Source organism: Carcharodon carcharias, chromosome 17 (assembly GCF_017639515.1).
Source record: "Carcharodon carcharias isolate sCarCar2 chromosome 17, sCarCar2.pri, whole genome shotgun sequence".
Lineage (NCBI taxonomy): Eukaryota > Metazoa > Chordata > Chondrichthyes > Lamniformes > Lamnidae > Carcharodon > Carcharodon carcharias.
In genome coordinates, this window is record NC_054483.1 from 74,086,865 (window position 1) to 74,109,192 (window position 22,328).

At 42.7% G+C, this 22,328-nt stretch overlaps 1 protein-coding gene across 1 annotated transcript; it reads right to left on the reverse strand.

Moving 5' to 3' along the window:
- Positions 1–891: 891 nt before the first annotated feature.
- LOC121290182 (EF-hand calcium-binding domain-containing protein 6-like) lies at positions 892–21,938 on the reverse strand. The gene is made up of 7 exons (XM_041210439.1): positions 21,866–21,938; positions 21,667–21,769; positions 20,692–20,816; positions 20,331–20,574; positions 11,047–11,216; positions 9,506–9,671; positions 892–1,809 (listed from the first exon to the last, which is right to left on the reverse strand). Exons 2-7 carry the CDS (start codon positions 21,730–21,732, stop codon positions 1,591–1,593), a joined length of 990 nt encoding a protein of 329 aa, XP_041066373.1. The 5' UTR covers positions 21,733–21,769; positions 21,866–21,938; the 3' UTR covers positions 892–1,590.
- Positions 21,939–22,328: the final 390 nt, after the last annotated feature.

Here is a 22,328-nt window from a genome sequence, read left to right on the forward strand (position 1 = left end):
AAAAAATATCAGAACTTTGCCGTGGTTTGGTGAATAAACATCAAGGACCTGCCTTCAGCAGAGAACTCAAGAAGCAGAAGAAAACAGGGAAAGAGCAGGGCAATGGGGCTAGTTGAATTTCTCATGCAGAGAACCAGATGGGCTGAACGGCCCTCCTCTGCTGCAACTATTCTATGATTCGATGTGCTGCCACCTGTACCTTTCCCTTCAGCCACACTGACTCACTTTAATTCAAGCTTACTTTGGGCTTCACTGGAACACTGCAGTTGGCCAAGGACAGAAATGTGAATCTGAGAGCAAGATGGTGAATTAAAGTGGCAAGCAACTGAAAGTTTGAGGTCATACTTGCAGGCTTAGTGGAGCTGTTCTGCAAAGTGATCACCCAGTCTGTGTTTGGTCTCTCCCAATGTAGAGGAGACTGCATTGTAAGCAACAATTAGACTACGCTACATTGAAAGAAGTACAAATAAAGCACTGCTTCACCTGGAGGAGTGTTTGGCATCTTGGACAGTGAGGAGAGAGAAGGTATAAAGGGCCATCTCCTCTACACAGGGGGCCAACTACTTCAAACCGTGAACTCTGTCCTCCATTTTGATTTATTTTTGCCATCTGTAACTTGTTTTCATATTTTTGCTGTCAGATAGAGCTGTCATTTATTCTGCCATTAACATTTATTCTGGACCAGTGCTTTGTTTCTTTACAAGCATTGCAAGTCCAGTACTGGTACAATCCAGTTTTGTTTACACAATTCTTTCCAGTGTTTTCCAGCTACTAGCTAATTATAGGAGGGAGAAGAAAAAGAACAATGGAATCTTAGAAATAGATAATGTATTCAATTCAATGACTATGACTGTCAATATTAGCAGATCAACAAAATTATCATCCTGCAAAATCTCCAATGCTTGAAATACGTTAACATGTACCTTCACACTTGTATATCTGAATAAAGCAATACCAGTACCTTTAAGCTTGAGAAGAGTTAGGCCAAAAAGCTTAACCTGTCTTTTTAGCACAAATGTTGACTGACCTTTTGCCTTTTGTTCCATGATATCTTGGTTATCCCTAACCTTTCCTTTTGTTCCATCAGACCCTCCCCCCTTTCTCAACAGCATAAAACCCATCAGATCTCTACCTCTCTTTCAGTTCTGAATGGACTTGAAATGTTAACTCTATTTCTCCCTCCCCAGATGCGGCCAGACCTTCTGAGCTTTTCCAGCACTTTGTTTTTATCTCTGACACATGAACTTGTTGCTTTATTTCTTAAGCATTGTGCCTGAGTTGCTGAATCTATCCAGCATTTTCTGCTGTTATTTTGATCTGCACTGTGATATTCTACATTTTACAATCCAAAATCCTTTAAATGTAAAATTCTTAACTTATTTATGATGTTAAATGAAGATCTTCATTCTGAGATTATCCAAAGTAACTCACCAATGATTACCATAAACCTTCATTGTCCCAGTTTTTGTATCATCGATTAAAATTAAAAATTCAATCAAAATATAAACAGTAAATGACTTTTTTTTTAAATACAGAGGAATATATAAGGTAACTAACAAATTTGTACAAAGCAAGCAAAACAAATGAGATTCACGGAACTTTGAAGATTTTGTTGATAATATTTGAATACTTAATTTTGCCCTCCATGTTTTCATCATATTTTGACATCATCTGATAAATTTCATCTTCATCCAAGATGACATTACAGAGTTGAAGAACAGATCGGAATTCAGGCAATGTGAGAAATCCAGTACTGGCACAATCCAGTTTTTTACACATTCTTTCCAGTGTTTTCCAGTTACCAGCCAACTGTAGGAGGGAGAAGAAAATAGATAGTGTATTCAATTCAGTGACTATGACTGTCAATATTAGTAGATCAACAAAATTATCATCCTGCAAAATCTCCAATGCTCGAAATACATTAACATGTACCTTCACACTTGTATATCTGAATAAAGCAATACTAGTACCTTTAAGCTTGAGAAGAGTTAGACCAAAATTCTTAACCTGTCTTTTTATCACATATGTTGACTGACCATGTCTTAGCTTTTTTCAGATCTCTAACTTTTGCAGTTTTTCTTTTAATCTCTACAATAGTACTTTTAAATTTTTACCTGACAAACCAGACATCTACAATAGCATAACCCAACTGTAGCTTCAGTTTAATGTAAGAGCAAACCAACTCTTTTTTAAAGATAACTTCAAGTAATCATTGGCTATGTGGTACAAGCAAGTTGTGGTAGAACTCGTAAAGATCAAGCAAGTTGCAGGTTATCGTTTTATGAAAAGTTGTCAGGATTAAGTTGGGTGGTAGAGAAAGAACGACAATTGTCTTCTGCTTTTGGTGATGGGGGAACAAAATCTCTTAAATTGCAATTGAGCAACACCTAATAACGTTCTTTTGTAAGGCTGGAAAGTGGAGGCAGGGTTGAGTTAAGTTGTATATCCCTCTCTGTCACAGTCAATAAATCTGCCAATGTGAAGAATAACCATTCGGACAAAGTACTGCAAACATCGTCCATCCAGAGAACATACTCCACTATGCAGGTGAGAAGTACTGGTAAAGGTAGAAAATTCTGTAAAAGGAATTTGTAAACTAAAATAGCAAGCTGATGCTTGGGAGTAAAGGATTCTTAAGTCACTTCCTATACAGTGCTCACTAGAAAATTATACTGCCACTTTTAAGATAAAAGACAAACTTTCTTTTTTATTAATTCTTTCATGAGCTATGGGTGTCACCGGCAAGGCCAGCATTTGTTGCCCATCCCTAGTTACCCTTCAACTGAGTGGCTTGCTAGACCATTTCAGAGGGCAGTTAAGAGTCAATCCCATTGCTGTGGGTCTGGAGTCACATGTAGGCTAGGCCAGGTAAGGATGGCAGATTCCCTTCACTAAAGGACAAACCAGATGGGGTTTCACAACAATGGATGGTAGTTTCATGGTCACTATTACTGAGATTATCTTTATATTCCAGATTTTATTAATGGATTCAAATTCAGGCAGCTGCTGTGGTGGGATTTCAATTCATACCCCCAGAGCACTGGCCTGGGCCTCTGGATTACTAGTTCAGTGACATTACCTCTACCCCACCATCTCGCCATTAATAGACAAAAAGGATACCCAAATAGCTTGATTAGTTTTTACAACATGTCGATCACAGGTATTTTCATGCACCTAAATAAATATTCCAAATTGCCTTCAGCTTCACAAATTGGAATATATATTAAACCAGCAAGGGAACATGCAATTTAGGGATAAAAACAAAAAAACTGCGGATGCTGGAAATCCAAAACAAAAACAGAATTACCTGGAAAAACTCAGTAGGTCTGGCAGCATCGGCGGAGAAGAAAAGAGTTGACGTTTCAAGTCCTCATGACCCTTCACCAGAACTAGGTGAATCCAAGGAAGGGGTGAAATATAAAAATATAAGCTGGTTTAAGGTGTGTGTGTAGGGGTGGGGGAGGTGGTGGGGAAGAGAAGTGGAGCGGGGTGGTGTGGTTGTAGGGACAAACAAGCAGTGATAGAAGCAGATCATCAAAAGATGTCACAGACAACACAACAAAAGAACACATAGGTGTTAAAGTTGGTGATATTATCTAAACGAATGTGCTAATTAAGAATGGATGGTAGGGCACTCAAGGTATAGCTCTAGTGGGGGTGGGGGGAGCATAAAAGATTTAAAAATATTTAAAAATAATGGAAATAGGTGGGATAAGAAAAATCTATATAATTTATTGGAAAAAAACAAAATGAAGGGGGAAGAAACAGAAAAGGGGTGGGGATGGAGGAGGGAGCTCAAGACCTAAAGTTGTTGAATTCAATATTCAGTCTGGAAGGCTGTAAAGTGCCTAGTCAGAAGATGAGGTGTTGTTCCTCCAGTTTGCGTTGGGCTTCACTGGAACAATGCAGCAAGCCAAGGACAGACATGTGAGCAAGAGAGCAGGGTGGAGTGTTAAAATGGCAAGCGACAGGGAGGTTTGGGTCATTCTTGCGGACAGACCGCAGGTGTTCTGCAAAGCAGTCGCCCAGTTTATGTTTGGTCTCTCCAATGTAGAGGAGACCACATTGGGAGCAACGAATGCAGTAGACTAAGTTGGGGGAAATGCAAGTGAAATGCTGCTTCACTTGAAAGGAGTGTTTGGGCCCTTGGACAGTGAGGAGAGAGGAGGTGAAGGGGCAGGTGTTACATCTTTTGCGTGGGCATAGGGTGGTGCCATAGGAGGGTTTGAGGAGTAGGGGGTGATGGAGGAGTGGACCAGGGTGTCTCGGAGGGAACGATCCTTACAGAATGCCGACAGTCAGGGTGAGGGGAAGAGGCGTTTGGTGGTGGCATCATGCTGGAGTTGGCGGAAATGGCGGAGGATGATCCTTTGAATGCGGAGGCTGGTGGGGTGATAAGTGAGGACAAGGGGGCCCTATCATGTTTCTGGGAGGGAGGAGAAGGCGTGAGGGCGGATGCGCGGGAGATGGGCCGGACACAGTTGAGGGCGCTGTCAACGACCGTGGGTGGAAAACCTCGGTTAAGAAAGAAGGAGGACATGTCAGAGGAACTGTTTTTGAAGGTAGCATCATCGGAACAGATGCGACGGAGGCGAAGGAACTGAGAGAATGGGATGGAGTTCTTACAGGAAGCAGGGTGTGAGGAGCTGTAGTCGAGGTAGCTGTGGGAGTCGGTAGGTTTGTAATGGATATTGGTGGACAGTCTATCACCAGAGATTGAGACAGAGAGGTCAAGGAAGGGAAGGGAAGTGCCAGAGATGGACCACGTGAAAATGATGGAGGGGTGGAGATTGCAAGCAAAATTAATAAATTTTTCCAAGTCCTGACGAGAGCATGAAGCAGCACCGAAGTAATCATCGATGTACCGGAGAAAGAGTTGTGGAAGGGGGCCGGAGTAGGACTGGAACAAGGAATGTTCCACATACCCCATAAAGAGACAGGCATAGCTGGGGCCCATGCGGGTACCCATAGCCCCACCTTTTATTTGGAGGAAGTGAGAGGAGTTGAAGGAGAAATTGTTCAGTGTGAGAACAAGTTCAGCCAGACAGAAGAGAGTAGTGGTGGATGGAGATTGTTCGGGCCTCTGCTCGAGGAAGAAGCTAAGGGCCCTCAGACCATCCTGGTGGGGGATGGAGGTGTAGAGGGATTGGACGTCCATAGTGAAGAGGAAGCGATTGGGGCCAGGGAACCGGAAATTGTTGATGTGACGTAAGGTGTCAGAGGAATCACGGATGTAGGTGGGAAGGGACTGGACAAGGGGACAGAGAAGGGAGTCAAGATAACAAGAAATGAGTTCTGTGGGGAAGGAGCAAGCTGACATGATTGGTCTACCGGGACAGTTCTGTTTGTGGATTTTGGGTAGGAGGTAGAAGCGGGCCATCCGAGGTTGGGCGACTATCAGGTTGGAAGCTGTGGAAGGAAAATCCCCAGAGGAGATGAGGTCAGTGACTGTCCTAGAAACAATGGCTTGATGTTCAGTGATGGGGTCATGGTCCAGGGAGAGGTAGGAGGAAGTGTCTGCGAGTTGACGCTCAGCCTCCGCGAGGTAGAGGTCAGTGCGCCAGACAACAACAGCACCACCCTTGTCAGCTGGTTTGATGACAATGTCAGGATTGGACCTGAGAGAATGGAATGTACTAAGTTCAGAGAGAGCGAGATTAGAATGGGTGAGAGGAGCAGAGAAATTGAGACAACTAACGTCGCGCCGACAGTTCTCAATGAAAAGATCAAGAGAAGGTAAGAATCCAGAGGGAGGGGTCCAGGTGGAGGGAGAATATTGGAGGTGGGTGAAAGGATCTGTTGAATGGGGAGAGGACTCCTGCCCAAAGAAGTGAGCCCGGAGACGAAGACGGCGGAAGAAGAGTTCAGCATCATGCCGAGCCCGAAATTCATTGAGGTGAGGGCGTAAGGGTATGAAACTAAGTCCTTTGCTGAGCACTGAATGTTCAGCATCGGAGAGGGGAAGGTCAGGGGGTATAGTGAACACACGGCTGGAACTGGGATTGGAAGATGGGTTGGGGACGGAGGGACAGGCAGGGGTGGAGGGTCCTAGATGGATGTTGGTGTCGATGAGTTGTTGGAGCTTGCGTTCCCTAGCACTTAAGAGAAAGAGAAAAAGTTTCTTGTTGAGACGTTGCATGAGATGAAGAATAAAATAAAAATAAAATAAAATGAAACTGGGGGCACGCGCAGCTTTGAAAAAGGGTACGGCGGTTCTGCTAGAGGGAGAGGTCGAGTGTGTTCATATGGCGGTGCATGGCACTGAGTGTGTATCTCGACACCAACACCCATCTAGGACCCTCCAACCCCTGCCTGTCCCTCCATCCCCACCCCATCTTCCAATCCCAGCTCCAGCCGTGTATTCACTTTACCCCCTGACCTTCCCCTCTCCGATGCTGAAGGTTCAGTGCTCAGCAAAGGACTTAGTTTCATACCCTTACGCCCTCACCTCAGTGAATTTCGGGCTTGGCATGATGCTGAACTCTTCTTCCGCCGTCTTCGTCTCCAGGCTCACTTCTTTGGGCAGGAGTCCTCTCCCCATTCAACGGATCCTTTCACCCACCTCCAATATTCTCCCTCCACCTGGACCCCTCCCTCTGGATTCTTACCTTCTCTTGACCTTTTTATTGAGAACTGTTGGCGCGACATTAGTCGTCTCAATTTCTCTGTCCTCTCACCCATTTTAATCTCTCTCTCTCTGAACTTACTACACTCCATTCTCTCAGGTCCAACCCTGATATTGTCATCAAACCCGCTAACAAGAGTGGTGCTGTTGTTGTCTGGCGCACTGACCTCTACCTCGCGGAGGCTGAGCGTCAACTCGCAGACACTTCCTCCTACCTCTCCCTGGACCATGACCCCATCACTGAACATCAAGCCATTGTTTCCAGGACAGTCGCTGACCTCATCTCCTCTGGGGATCTTCCTCCCACAGCTTCCAACCTGATAGTCGCCCAATTGCGGACGGCCCGCTTCTACCTCCTACCGAAAATCCACAAACAGAACTGTCCCGGTAGACCGATCGTGTCAGCTTGCTCCTTCCCCACAGAACTCATTTCTTGTTATCTTGACTCCCTTCTCTCTCCCCTTGTCCAGTCCCTTCCCATCTACATCCGTGATTCCTCTGACACCTTACGTCACATCAACTATTTCCAGTTCCCTGGCCCCAACCGCTTCCTCTTCACTATGGACGTCCAATCCCTCTACACCTCCATCTCCCACCAGGATGGTCTGAGGGCCCTTAGCTTCTTCCTCAAACAGAGGCCCGAAAAATCCCCATCCACCACTACTCTCCTCTGTCTGGCTGAACTTGTTCTCACACTGAACAATTTCTCCTTCAACTCCTCTCACTTCCTCCAAATAAAAGGTGTGGCTATGGGTACCCGCATGGGCCCCAGCTATGCCTGTCTCTTTATGGGGTATGTGGAACATTCCTTGTTCCAGTCCTACTCCGGCCCCCTTCCACAACTCTTTCTCCGGTACATCGATGATTACTTCGGTGCTGCTTCATGCTCTCGTCGGGACTTGGAAAAATTTATTAATTTTGCTTCCAATCTGCACCCCTCCAACATTTTCACGTGGTCCATCTCTGACACTTCCCTTCCCTTCCTTGACCTCTCTGTCTCAATCTCTGGTGATAGACTGTCCACCAATATCCATTACAAACCTACTGACTCCCACAGCTACCTCGACTATAGCTCCTCACACCCTGCTTCCTGTAAGGATTCCATCCCATTCTCTCAGTTCCTTCGCCTCCGTCTCATCTGTTCCGATGATGCTACCTTCAAAAACAGTTCCTCTGACATGTCCTCCTTCTTTCTTAACCGAGGTTTGCCACCCACGGTCGTTGACAGGGCCCTCAACCGTGTCCGGCCCATCTCCCGCGCATCCACCCTCACGCCTTCTCCTCCCTCCCAGAAACATGATAGGGTCTCCCTTGTCCTCACTTATCACCCCACCAGCCTCTGCATTCAAAGGATCATCCTCCGCCATTTCCGCCAACTCCAGCATGATGCCACCACCAAACACATCTTCCCCTCACCCCCCCCATTGGCATTCCGTAGGGATCGTTCCCTCCGGGACACCCTGGTCCACTCCTTCATCACCCCCTACTTGTCAACCCCCTCCTATGTCACCACCCCATGCCCATGCAAAAGATGTAACGCCTGCCCCTTCACCTCCTCTCTCCTCACTGTCCAAGGGCCCAAACACTCCTTTCAAGTGAAGCAGCATTTCACTTGCATTTCCCCCAACTTAGTCTACTGCATTCGTTGCTCCCAATGCGGTCTCCTCTACATTGGAGAGACCAAATGTAAACTGGGCGACCGCTTTGCAGAACACCTGCGGTCTGTCCGCAAGAATGACCCAAACCTCCCTGTCGCTTGCCATTTTAACACTCCACCCTGCTCTCTTGCTCACATGTCTGTCCTTGGCTTGCTGCATTGTTCCAGTGAAGCCCAATGCAAACTGGAGGAACAACACCTCATCTTTCAACTAGGCACTTTACAGCCTCCCGGACTGAATATTGAATTCAACAACTTTAGGTCTTGAGCTCCCTCCTCCATCCCCACCCCTTTTCTGTTTCTTCCCCCTTCCTTTTGTTTTTTCCAATAAATTATATAGATTTTTCTTTTCCCACCTATTTCCATTATTTTTAAATATTTTAAAATCTTTTATGCTCCCCCCACCCCCACTAGAGCTATACCTTGAGTACTCTACCATCCATTCTTAATTAGCACATTCGTTTAGATAATATCACCAACTTTAACACCTATGTGTTCTTTTGTTGTGTTGTCTGTGACATCTTTTGATGATCTGCTTCTATCACTGCTTGTTTGTCCCTACAACCATACCACCCCCCTCCACTTCTCTTCCCCCCCCCCCCCCACACACACACACACACACCTTAAACCAGCTTATATTTCACCCAGTTCTGCTGAAGGGTCATGAGGACTAGAAATGTCGACTATTTTCTTCTCCTCCGATGCTGCCAGACCTGCTGAGTTTTTCCAGGTAATTCTGTTTTTGTTATGCAATTTAGGGAAATGGCTAGCTCCTACTGCTCATCCGTTCCTCCAATTTTCATTATACTGTTAAGATTGTAAACACATTGAAGTTACAATTGCAAGTATGAGGAACTATCCTGCGCCTTTCCATTCTATGGCTTAAAACATTGGGAGCTAGAAATGGATTACAGGCTGTGTCGGTATCTGGTCAGCCACCAGTTTAACTGATATTTAATTCTACTGACTGTCCAAAATGAGCTTCTAGCCCTAGGTCAGTCTCAAAAAGATTACCAGACTAATGTACCCACTCTGATATGCTTCTTGTATTTGAACTATTGGTCGGTGTTCTCTACAATTTAGTAAATAAATCTTCAATTCCAAGCAGATTGCAACAAGAACCTGCCACTTGCTGTCAATCTGTTACAAATACCTCATTTACCACAAGGTAAAGTACAATATTGGCTACAAAGCCTAGTGAAGGGACTTTTCTAATCAATTACCTTTCTTCGAAGTTTCTCTGTGATAGTATTCAAACCTTTATGCATGGATTCTGTGTACATGGTGAACTCTGGTTGTTGTTGTTTTTGGATTGGAGTTTTCACATTGTTAAACCTGACTGACCTCCTTCGATCTTCAAATGGCTGAAGAAACTCGAGGTAAGAAATCCTAAACAAAATATATGTAATTATTTCAAAGAAAATTCACCTCTAAATTATAACAACGCACAAGCTTTAAGTATATTTTTGACTATGGCCTGAAATTGAGACAGTTTCACTTAAGCTGAAAAAGCTATATAATGATATACTTCATACCATAATTAATCTAAGTTGCAGTGGTTTATTTGACGTTGCTGGTTTTGTGACCAATTAGCTGCAATTAGTAATTTTTTAAATTTAATATTTGACCTCTGATGTAGGAACAAAGGAATGTTGTGAATTGCATGTAGCAGATGTGAAAAATAATTCAATTTATGATATTAAGAGGCATATAATCCCCTTACCCTTTAGACTTGTGAGATGTACAAAGCAGTCAGGATAACGATTGAACTTGCCTGGCTTTCCCCTCTATTTGCCCTGGCAAAAGGTCATTTTGGCTTGCAGTGTCAACCACCAATGCTAGGACCACATTCCCAGTTCTCTCAGACATCCTCCATGACATAAGGTGATCTTTAATTAAGAGCAACCTGGGCTGCACCTAATGCTTGATCCTTGCAATGGTTTCTCTTCCCACTCTCACACCGTTATCTCTGGTATCCCCCTAGAATCTATCCTTGACCTCTTCCTATTTCTCGTCTACATGCTGCCCTTAGTGACATCATCCAAAAGCACAGCATTAATTTTCACATATACTCTGATGACAGCCAGCTCTGCCTCACTATCATGTTTATTGATTTCTCCACTGTTGCTAAATTATCAAACTGCTTATCCATCATCCAGTTACCGGATGAATAGAAATTTACTCCATTTAAATACCTGCAAGATGAAAAGCCATGGTTCCCTTAGTTCCCTAAATACTGATTCCACCCATCTCATATTTTGTTTGTAATGCTCCTGTAAATCCACTGGGGATGTTTTCTTACATTAAAGGTTCTACATAATTGTCACAAAATGGCAATGCCTCAATTGTATATTTTTTTAAACAATCTGTCTTTGGCAAGAAAGCAAAATAAGTTTTTGTAATACTGGCATGTCATCCCTTTGTCTCACCATTTTTATCATTTTCTTTCCCTCTCTCAGCACATGGCAAGCACCAAGCTCACGTCCATCCCTGTGGAGAAATGTCCACATTCTGCTGACGCTCTACAACCTCCTCCCAATCAACAAATAAAAGGTCATAAAATGGTTGTGTGTGAATTTGTACCTGTAAGCTTACATCCTACTGCTCCATGGAAAATACCATGAATGCACCTCACCTATCCCTAAATACTGGTGACTATATTTTTGTGGTTCCTCATTCATTTCTGTATGAATGCAATCAGGATGTGACGGTGCAATCTGGGGAGGAAATTATTTTCAAACAAGACAACTGGACGTTAACTAACCGGTTCTTTCCATGGTCAAACTTGTTGGTGATTATCTCACGTGCCTGATCATTCAGTACCTCGCATAGGTCCATGAGGATGTCTTTGAACTCCTCTTTACTAACAAATCCAGTATTAAATTGATCCAACTCATGAAAGTTTGTCCAAAGTTCATCCAGCAAGAGCTGAACCTATGATAAGATAGCACCACAGTAACCAATAAGAATGAAAATCAGTGATAAGACAACCAGTCGGTTTGTTCCACATACTTGTGTTGCAGAAGAATCTATAAAGTGTGAATGAATATCAGATCGAATGGTAGCTTGAATTGTGTTTACAAAAAGAAATGGTTCATTTCTGCCTATTTTTATCCACCTACTTGTAATCAAAATCAAATTAGTTTAGTGATATTACTGATAGGTTTTATACTATAAAGATTACAATTAGAATGCACTTTTGTTCTAAATATTATATCATTGTGAACCCAACTTAAGAGAACTTAGCAGAGAGCTAGGTCTATATGGAAGTGCTTAAAAACCAGAATTACACTCCTGTATATTAGCTATTTTGAGCTCCACAATGATTTCGGCCTCAAAACTTCCAGGAACTCTTCCTATTGCTCCATTAACCTGCCAGCTACTAGGCTAACTACAGTAGGCTTTTAGTTTGTGATAGAAAATTTTATAGAGAAGGTACAGAGATTTATGAGGATGTTGCCAGGGATAGAGAATTTTAGTTCTGAGGGAAGAGGCTGAAGTTGCTTCCTTTGGAACAGAGGGGAGATTTAATTGAGGTATATAAAAGTATGAGGGGCTCAGATAGATTGGATAGGAGGGGTCTATTTCCATTAACAAAGAGGTCAATAACCAGGCGGCAAAGACTTTGCAATTCGTAGAAGGATTAGAGGACAGTTATGGAGAAATACTTTCACCCAGAGGGTGAAGGAGGTCTGGAACTCACTACCTGAAAAAGTGACAGAGGCAGAAATCCTCATGGCATTTAAAGAAACACTTTGATATGCACTTGAGGTGCCATAACCAACGGAGCTATGGACTAAGAGCTGGAAGTTGGGGTTAGACTGGATGGATGTTTTTCAGCCAACACAAACAATGGGTAAATGGCCTCCTTCTATACTGTACATTTCTATTATTCTATGATTCTAGAAATGTATACAAAGTATATTATTCTATCAACCATATAATCACACAATAAATAATCATACGGTATGTGAACTGCAGGTGCACTAAGTTTTTGCTTATAATTCACTTAGCAAGGGCCAGCAGAAGAACCACATTACCATTACTTATTCATTGCAAAACTTTATCTGGAAAGACAGAACTGAGCAAGTTCTTATAACACCTCTTGATCTTCTTATCAACATAGCAAACAACATAGCATAACATATTTCATTAAGCTAGCAGCAAGTTACTTCAAAGCTACTGATCAAAGCGGTCAGATGATGCTCATAGATGGTAGGAATTTTACTTCTCGGTGTGTTCATGATCAGCTGAGCTGCTCAATTATTTCTGGCATTGATTTTTACTCTCAGGCACCCAAACTTCTATACGTTTCTAGAGTGAGTATGCCAATGGTGCCAACTCTGAATGGAAACATTGTGGAGATAGAGCTGGTTTTCATTCAAAGACCTTAAACTAGTGATAACATTCACTGGGATAGGTTTTAACAACAGTCCACCAGCCAGCAGAGAGCACTGGCCTAACAGCACATGTAAGTGAGCCCGACTGACAGTCTTAAACTGGTTTTCATTGTAATTCTTAGCACAATCAGGATTGTCTAGCAGGTGTTCCAACTGTGGAATCACATCTAATGTTGAGCACTATGTTTTGAGTTTTGTGGGCTGGTTGGGTACAGTCAGTGATTTGTTGAGAACAGCTAAAGGGAACGTGCTGTTTGATACAATTTGCCAATTGTTGGGATGTTTGGCCTATATACCTGGCATCACACTGGCACTGAAATTCATATACCACATTGCTCATTTGTGTGATAGGCTGATATCTCTTTGGCTTGACAGTAGCATCCTGTTAGTGGAGAATACCACTCGTGTTGCTACTGCACAGTAACAGCATGCAACAGCTCGCTTCACCTGTTGCACAAAGTTTTGAGACACCTTACCCTTCCAGGGTAATCTGAGGTAAACTGTACACTTTTCAGGAATGAAAATGGCGGCCTTAGGCCCATTCATGAGTTTGTGCAATATACAGCGATCAATGATCTGATCAGGGTAGCCATATCCCGCAGGATGGCTTTGATGTGCCCTACTTCAACATCAAGCTTGCGCAGTGAGCAAATGGCTCAGGCCCTATTTACGATGTTGCTGATAAAGCCAATCTTTTGGCACATGGAACTGTAGGAATTCCAACGTATATATTGACCAGTGAAGGTAGGATTGCGGTAGACAGTTGTAGAAAACCCAGTTGCAGATTTCTCAACTGGCACGTTGAGGAAAAGGAGCTTGTTTGATTGCTTCACTTCCAAGGTGAATTTGACTCAAGGTGAAGCTCATTAAGATGTGTAAGGATGTTTTTACATGCAAATAAAGCAAATGCATCAACTATATATCAGAAATGTGCAAGGGGTAGGAGTTAGGAGTCAAAGATGCATTCCTCATGGAGACCGAAGAAGATGCTTGCGAGAGCTGGACCTAGAGGCGATCCTGAGGCAACATCATCTATTTGGCATACATGATGTCCTTAAAACTGAACTCAACTACACGAGTTGCTGAATTCATAAGTTCAGTGAACACAGATTCAGAACTTGGTGAATCTAGATTGCCATGATATAGTGATGCGATGCAAATGTCTATGGCTTCCTTGAGCAGTACATTGGTGAATAGGTGAGCAATATCAAATGAACACATGGACATGGCATCACTATCAAGATGTAAGTCCTGTGTATGTGGAAAACTTGCTCAGAACTGATCGTAGCAAATTGCCCAAACATTTGGCCGATTCATGTTGTGCAGAGCTGGTCATGGAGCATAATGCGACATCACTTGTGTTTGTCTTGGGCAGCCCATACATACACAATCCGTGAACAATGAGGATGAATCCTATCAAAATACCACCTGGCAACTCATTACTCTTACATAAGTCCGACAAGCGTTTTTGCAACTTGCTTTCGAGCACGGCTGTCCACTTATGTTTTTCACATGCAACGTGAATGTCTGGTAGTATTGCTAGGCCTCAAGACCAACCCAGACTTATCTAACAGTAAACTTGACAAAGGGACTGGTATAGTCATCCTCAACAAGTGTGATTATATCAGCAAAGTGTGCACCATTCTTAATAACAGGTCCAAATTGGTATCCATTGGACCTGCTGCTAAGCATGACCCTCCATTGTGTTGCACCAAATGGGACAGGTTTCAAACAGAGCTAGCAACTCAAAACTGGGCATGCATAAGGCACTGTGGGCCATCATCAACAGCAGAACTGTATACAACCACAAGCTGAAACATCATGGCCCAGCATATTGCTCTATCATTACCATCAAGCTGCGGAATCGACCCAGGTTCAATGAAGAATGCAGGAGGGCATTCCAGGAGCAGCACAAGTCACGCTTAAAATTGAGCTGTCAACCTGCTGAAGGTACAACACAGGATTATTTGCATACCAAACAGCAGAAGCAGCACGTGATAGACAGAACTAAGCAATCCCGTAACCACTGGATCAGATCTAAGCTCTACAGTCCTGCCACATCCAGTCCTGAATGATGGTGGACAATTAAACAATTAATGGGGGAATGAGGCTCCACAAATATTCCCATCCTCAATGATGGGGAAGCCCAGCACATTAGTGCGAAAGGCAAGGCTGAAGCATTTGCAACAATCTTCAGCCAGAAGTGCCAAGTGGATGATCCATCTTGGCCTCCTCCTGGGGGCCCCAGGATCACAGATGCCAATCTTCAACCAGCTCAGTTCACTCCACATGATATTAAGAAATGGCTGAAGGCACTGGATTCTGCAAAGGCTATGGGCCCTGAGAATATTCTGGCATTAATATTGAAGATTTGTGCTCCAGAACTAGCTGCACCCTTAGCTAAGCTGTTCCAGTACAGCTACAACACTGGCATCTACCTGGCAATGTGTAAAACTGCCTAGGAATGTCTTGCCCAAAAAAAGCAAGACAAGTCCAATCTGGCCAATTACTGTCCCATCAGTCTACTCTCTATCATCAGTAAAGTGATAGAAGAGGTCATTAACAGTGCTATCAAGTGGCACTTACTCAGAAATAACATTCTCACTGACACTCAGTTTGGGTTCTGTGAAGACCACTCAGCTCCTGAACTCATTACAGCATTAGTCCAAACATAGACTAAAGACCTGAACTCAAGAGGTGAGGTGAGAGTGACTATCCTTGATGTCAAGACAGCATTTGACTAAGTGTGGCATCAAGGGGCCCTAGCAAATCTGGAGTCAATGGTAATAGGGGGAAAAGTCTCCACTGGTTGGAGTCATATTTAGCACAAAGGAAAGCGGTTGTGGTTGTTGGAGGTCAATCATCTCAGTCCCAGGACATCACTGCAGGAGTTCCTCAGGATAGTGTCCTCGGCTCAACCATCTTCAGCTGTTTCATCAATGACCCTCCTTCCATCATAAGGTCAGAAGTGGGTTTGTTCGCTGATGATTGCACAATGTTCAGCACCATTCACGATTCCTCAGATACTGAAGCAGTCGTGTCCATCTGCAGCAATACCTGGACAACATTCAGGTTTGGGCTGATGAGTGGCAAGTAACATTCATGCCACACAAATGTCAGGCAATGACCATCTCCAACAAGAGATAATCCAACCATCTCCGCTTGACATGTAATGGTTTTACCATCGCTGAAACCCTCACTATCAACATCCTGAAGGTTACCGTTGACCAGAAACAGAACTGGACCAGCCAAAAAATACTATGGCTACAAGAACAGATCAGGGGCTGGGAATTCTGTGGAGAGTGACTCACCTCCTGGCCTCCCAAAGCCTGTCTATCATCTATAAGGCACAAGTCATTGCACAAGTGTGATGGAATTCTCTCCACTTCCCTGGATGAGTCCAGCTTCAACAAAACTCAAGAATCTTGACACCATCCAGGGCAAAGCAACCTGCTTGATTGGCACTACATCCACCCCTTCAACATCCACTCCCTCCACCACAAATGCACAGTAACAGCAGTTGTACCATTTACAAGCTTCCTTCCACAGTACCTTCCAAACTCATAATTTCTACCACCTAGAAGGACAAAGGTAGCAGATGCATGGGAATGCTAGCATGGGCAAGTTCCAGGCCACACCCATCCTGACTTCAAAATATATCGCCGTTCCTTCTCTGCCACTTTGTTAAAATCTTGGAACTCCCTCCCTAACAGCAAAGGATACTAATAGCATCATTTCAGCAGTTCACCAAGGCTTCTTTGACAGGGCCTTCTAAAACTTGTGATTCTTGTAGATGGTACACACTAAAGCCATGAAGGGAGTAATTTTTTAAGGCAACAGTGGGAACAGAGCAGTGTCATTAGCCATCATCTTTGGGGCACTACTGATGTGCTTGTGCCAGGTGGGGAGCCCTGAAATCCACTCCACTGTATCAGTCTGGGCAGCTCCAGGGACCACACATAATTATACAGCACATGGAATCAGCTACAGATAAAGCTGTGTTTAAGATCCTGAAGGCGGGAAGTTTGGCTAAGTATACAATTGGCATCAAAGGAGGGAATCAAAGACAAATTTTATGCATACATAATTTATAGATTGCCCCATACTTTAGCCATGTGCAATAATATTTACATTTAATTGGACCTTTTAAAAATATCCAAAACACTTTGCACAATGAATTTCTATTGAGGTGCAATGATATCCCACAAACAACAAATGAATAAGCAACCCATGAATCTGTTTTGTATTATGAGCATGTCATGTTGGCCACAATACCAGGGGAAACTCTTTGTTCTACTTTGACTAGAATAGTGCCAAAGGCTGCCTTACATGCATCTAGAACAACTGATATAACAGGGATAGGGCTTTGGTTTCACACCTCATTGCCAATTCCATCAATGCAACACTCTAGTACTGTATTATTGTCATAGATACATACAAACTAGGATCTCTGCCATTCAATGAGATCATGGCTGATCTGACAGTAGACTGCTCCCCATCACCTTTCATCCCCTTGTTAATCAAGAATCTATCTAGCTCTGCCTTTAAAATATTCAAAGACCCTTCTTCCACTGCCTTTTGAAGGAGAGAGTTTGAAAAACTCACGACCCTTTGACAGAAAAATTTTCTGTACAACTTAGTCTTAAATGAGTGACCGCTTATTTTTAAACTGTGACCCCTAGTTCTAGATTCTCCCGCAAGAGGAAACATCTTTTCCACATCCACTCTGTTAAGACCCTTCAGGATCTTAAAGGTTTCAATCAAGTTACCTCTTACTCTTCTAAACTCCAGTGGATACAAGCCTAACTTGTCCAACCTTTCCACATAAGACAACCCACCCATTCCTGGTATTAGCCTAGTAAATCTTCTCTGAACTGCTTCTACCGCATTTACATCTTTCCTTAAATAGGGAGACCAATACTGTACACAATACTCCAGATGTGGTCTCACAGTGACCTGTACAACTGAAGCATAACCTCCTCACTGCACTGAGTGCTGTCTTGGCCTACATTTGGATGCTTCAGTTGGAGTTTGGTGAGAGAGTGAGTGAGTGAATGAGTTTGCTGAAAGGGGAAGGAGGTCATCCTTTCATATTCTATTGTTCCTCAGAAGGAAGAGCAGAGGCCTTGGTAATTAGGATTTGGTGAGTATTTCTACTGTCCTTAATATTCTCTAAACTAGAGAAAGTAAAAGTAAAGGGAATAATTTATGGCAGGGCAGCTCGTCACGTGGAATGCTCCTTTTGTGCAGGAAGTGTCTCCAGCTGCAGCTACTTGAAATCTGCCTTTCGGGTCTGGAACAGCAGCTGGAGTTGTTGTGGAGCATCTGCAAGGCTGAGAGCTTCATTGTAAGGCATATACAGTGAGGTGGTCACACTCCAAGTGAAGAGTGCACAGGAAGAAAGGGAATGGATGACCACCAGACAGAGTAAAAGCACTAGGCAAGTAGTGGAGTCCCCTGGGTCAATCTCCGTCTCTAACAGATTTTCCATTTTGGATACTACTGGGAGAGATAGTTTCTCAGGGGAATGCAGTGAGAGCCAAGTCCATAGCTTCATGAGTGGCTCAGCTGCACGGGGTGGGGAGAAAAGAGTGGGAGAGCAATAGTGATATGGGGTTCTATCATAAGGGAAACAGGTAGATGTTTCTGTCCTCAGATGTGACATCAGATATTGCCTCCCTGGTGCCAGGGTCAAGGATGATACTGAGCGGCTGCAGGACATTCTGAAGGGGGAGGTGAACAGCCAGAGGTCATGGTCCAAATTGGTACTAGCGAAATAGGTAAAAAGAGTGATGAGGTCCTGTGAGCAGAATATAGGGAGATAGGAAATAAATCTACAGAGCAGGACCTCAAAGGTAGTAGCCTTAGGATTACTCCCAGCGCCACGTGCTAGTGAGATCAGGAATAGGAAAATAGACTGGATGAATGTGTGGCTGGAGAGATGGTGTAGGAGGGAGGGATTTAGATTCCTGAGGCATTGGGACTGATTCTGGGAAGATAGGACCTGTACAAGCTAGATGGGTTGCACCCCAGCAGGAGCAGGACCAATATCCTCACAGAGGTATTCGCTAGAAAGAAAGAGTATAGTTGCCATAGAGGGAGTGCAGTGAAGGTTCACCAAACTGTTTTCTGGGATGGCAGGATTGTCATATGAGAAGAGATTGGGCCGACTAGGCCTGTATTCACTGGAGTTTGGAAGAATGGGCGGGATCTCAATGGAATATATAAAATTCTGACAGGGCTGGACAGACAGGACGCAGGGATGATGTTTCCTCTGGTTGGGGGCTCTAGAAAAAGGGGTCACAATCTCAGGATACGGGTTAGGCCATTTAGGACTGAGATAAGGAGAAACTTTTTCACTCAGAGGGTGGTGAATCTGTGGAATTCTCTACCACAGAAGGCTTTGGAGGCCAAGTCACTGAATATAGTTAAGGAGGAAATAGATAGGTTTCTAGACTCTAAAGGTATGGGGAGAGAGTGGGAGTATGGCTTTGAGATAGGGGATCAGCCATGATCATACTGAATGGCAGAGCAGGCTCAAAGGGCCAAATGACCTACTCCTGTTTCTATTTTCAATATATTCAATTCCCCTCACAACAAATGACAACATTTTATTAATTTTTCTAATTACTTGCTGTACCTGCAAACTAACCTTTTGTGATTCATGCACTGGCACCCAGATCCACTGAATCTCAGACCTCTACAATCTCTCACTATTTAGGTAATATGCTTCTTTTTTTATTCTTCCTACCAAAATGGACAATTTCACATTTGCCCACATTTTACTCTATTTGCCAGGTCTTTGCCCACTCACTTAACCTATCTATGTCTCTTTGTCCTCCTTATGTCCTCTTCACAATTTACTTTCCTATCTAAAACAAAAACAAAAACAGAATTACCTGGAAAAACTCAGCAGGTCTGGCAGCATCGGCGGAGAAGAAAAGAGTTGACGATGCTGCCAGACCTGCTGAGTTTTTCCAGGTAATTCTGTTTTTGTTTTTTGTTTTGGATTTCCAGCATCCGCAGTTTTTTTGTTTTTACTTTTCTATCTATCTTTGTGTTGTCAGCAAATTTAGCAACCATTCCTTCAGCCCCTTCATCCAAGTCATTACATAAATTGTAAAAAGTTGAGGCCCCAACACTGATCCCTGTGACACACCATTCATCACATTCCGCCAACCAGAAAAAGAGCCATTTATGGCAACCCTCAGTTTCCTGTTAGCTTGCCAATCTTCTAGCCATGCCAATATATTACCCCCTACACCATGAGCTTTTATTTTCCACGATAACCTTTGATGTGGCACTTATCAAATGCCTTCTGGAAATCTAAGCTTCATGAACTTAAGTCTTTGAGCAGAGGCATTCAAACTCACAAGTTTCTGGCCTAGAGGTGAAAACACTACCAAACTGATATCATAGAGATGAAATCTAAAATATGATTTTCAGCAAAAGGTGATGCTTCATTATAAAAAGGGAGATGTAGTTAGCTAAACAATAAAAATAGGATACATCACCCCATCTTGTACTATGTCCATTTTGTCCTACCTCTTATGCTGAACCTATATCAAATGTAATTGATAAATAAAAATGTTGTACACTGACTCTGGATGTAATGCATATCAATTTCTTAACTGAATTATTACTCAACCTTAGCTTGCAGATTATCCTCAATGATGTCCATGTCACAGTTTAGCTTTCTAGATCGAATCAGAAAGTCACTGTCACCCTTAACTGGTGGATATATTTTTGCACTTGGATAACAAGCTGATTTAGGTGAGAATCCAAAGTGTCGAACAAATTCATAGAAATCCAAAGTGTTATCATGACTGGTAATTACAGTGCTCCAGAGTTTTCTGACTTCATCTCTATTGATTATTGGGTGAATGTCAAATCTGTGTAAAACAATGCAGACAATGTGAGCAATTTACAAGTGGAAAAAAATACTCTTTGTAACTATGAATTGCAATTCCATTAATTTTAATAGGAAAAGCAGGAAACATTTCCTTAACTGCTTCAGTAGCTGATACATTGACTCAGGAGAAAATCGTCTGATGTTCATTTTATCAAGTTTATTAAAGCTTTGTTCTACCATTTGGTATTGTTTCTTCACAAGATCCCGTATAACATTTGAGATCTAGAATGAAAGAAGTGATTTATAAGTGACAGTGAAATAACATGGTGAAATAATGTTACTTCCAATACTCTTTATTCATATGCTGCCAAAATCAGCTTCCAATGGAAAGCATGTGTTGTATTCTTGATAGCCAGTGGGTGAAGGAAGAAACCAGAGCCAAACTTTACTTGGTATAGATTTGTTCACAGAGTGAATCATTACAGGTATGTACCTCCTAACTTGACTCACCCCCTCTACCAGTAGGTATCCCTTTATATTGTTCACCCAATCAATGCTGCCCAGCTGTAGATACTTAACCACAATTGATCCAATTAACAGCCCACACTTCTCATTAACCAGTCATTAACCTTTTGCCTTAAATACTGAGGTTGGCATTGTCATAGGAACAGTCCAACCTAGTTTTAGGGTGTGCATCAGAAATAAAGTCTTTTATCAAAGCATGCTCAAGATTTCTCAAACTGACAGAAAACTTCAAGCAAAACTAAGTAGATTAGCAGATTAAATAGCTAACAATATTTCACTTAATTTGATATTATCACTTCTCTTCAATAACTCTTAACCTCGGAGTCAATTTTCTGAAGGCACATTCCTACTGCACACCTTCATTCAACAGGACCGCATACAGGAAAATTGTGAGCGGATCCCCTATAAACTTCCACCCATTAATAGTTTATGGACCTTACCTAACTAATAAATTAACTTGGATACTGGTCTATCAGTCATAATAAACATGTCAAATAAGCTCTGACTCCACCCAAGTCCTTCTATCTGAAGAAGATAATAAGAAAAACTGGTACATCACATCAAATACAAACATTTCAGACAGAAAACAATAGCTATAAATCTTTACCTGATCTGTTGTTCTGCCTAAATTATGCTCTTTGTTTGTTGAATGTTCATTGCTGAGGTTTGTCATCACAGACTTGTCACACAAAAGACTTTTTGCACCTTTACTATTAAGCAATCAAGACAAATGTCACTTAGTACTTGATCTGTTACTGCATTTTAAATAATAGTGATAATTATATATGTTTATATAATAGTCTTACTAATCTTGGAATCAAAATTATTTCTGTTTGTCGTTCTCTCCCTGTGAGTTTTCATCCTTTCCTGAGACTATTAACTCCGGCAGTGAAACAGTGCTAATGGTATCAGGTGTCCCAAACAAAGGCTAAACTTAATGTTAGCAGACAGTAGGGGGCACTCGTGCACTTACATCAAAGGTTGCTGAATAGCAGTCAGGAATTGGGAAACCTTATTAATATTCCATTCCTAACCCAGGTTGGCTAAGAATACTTGTAGCAGATGTACCATCAATCAGGATGAAAGTAGATAACTCAGTACAGACTAGAGATTGAACCTGACATTTTCAGGTTTTGCAGCTAATCAGTGCCTTAACCAGCTGAGCTCTTAGGGAAGTTTGCACGATGGACTAATCAAAGAAAAATACATACAACGAGGACAATAAAATACTAGAGGAAAGACCTAACAACTCAGGAGTGGTGAAGTAAT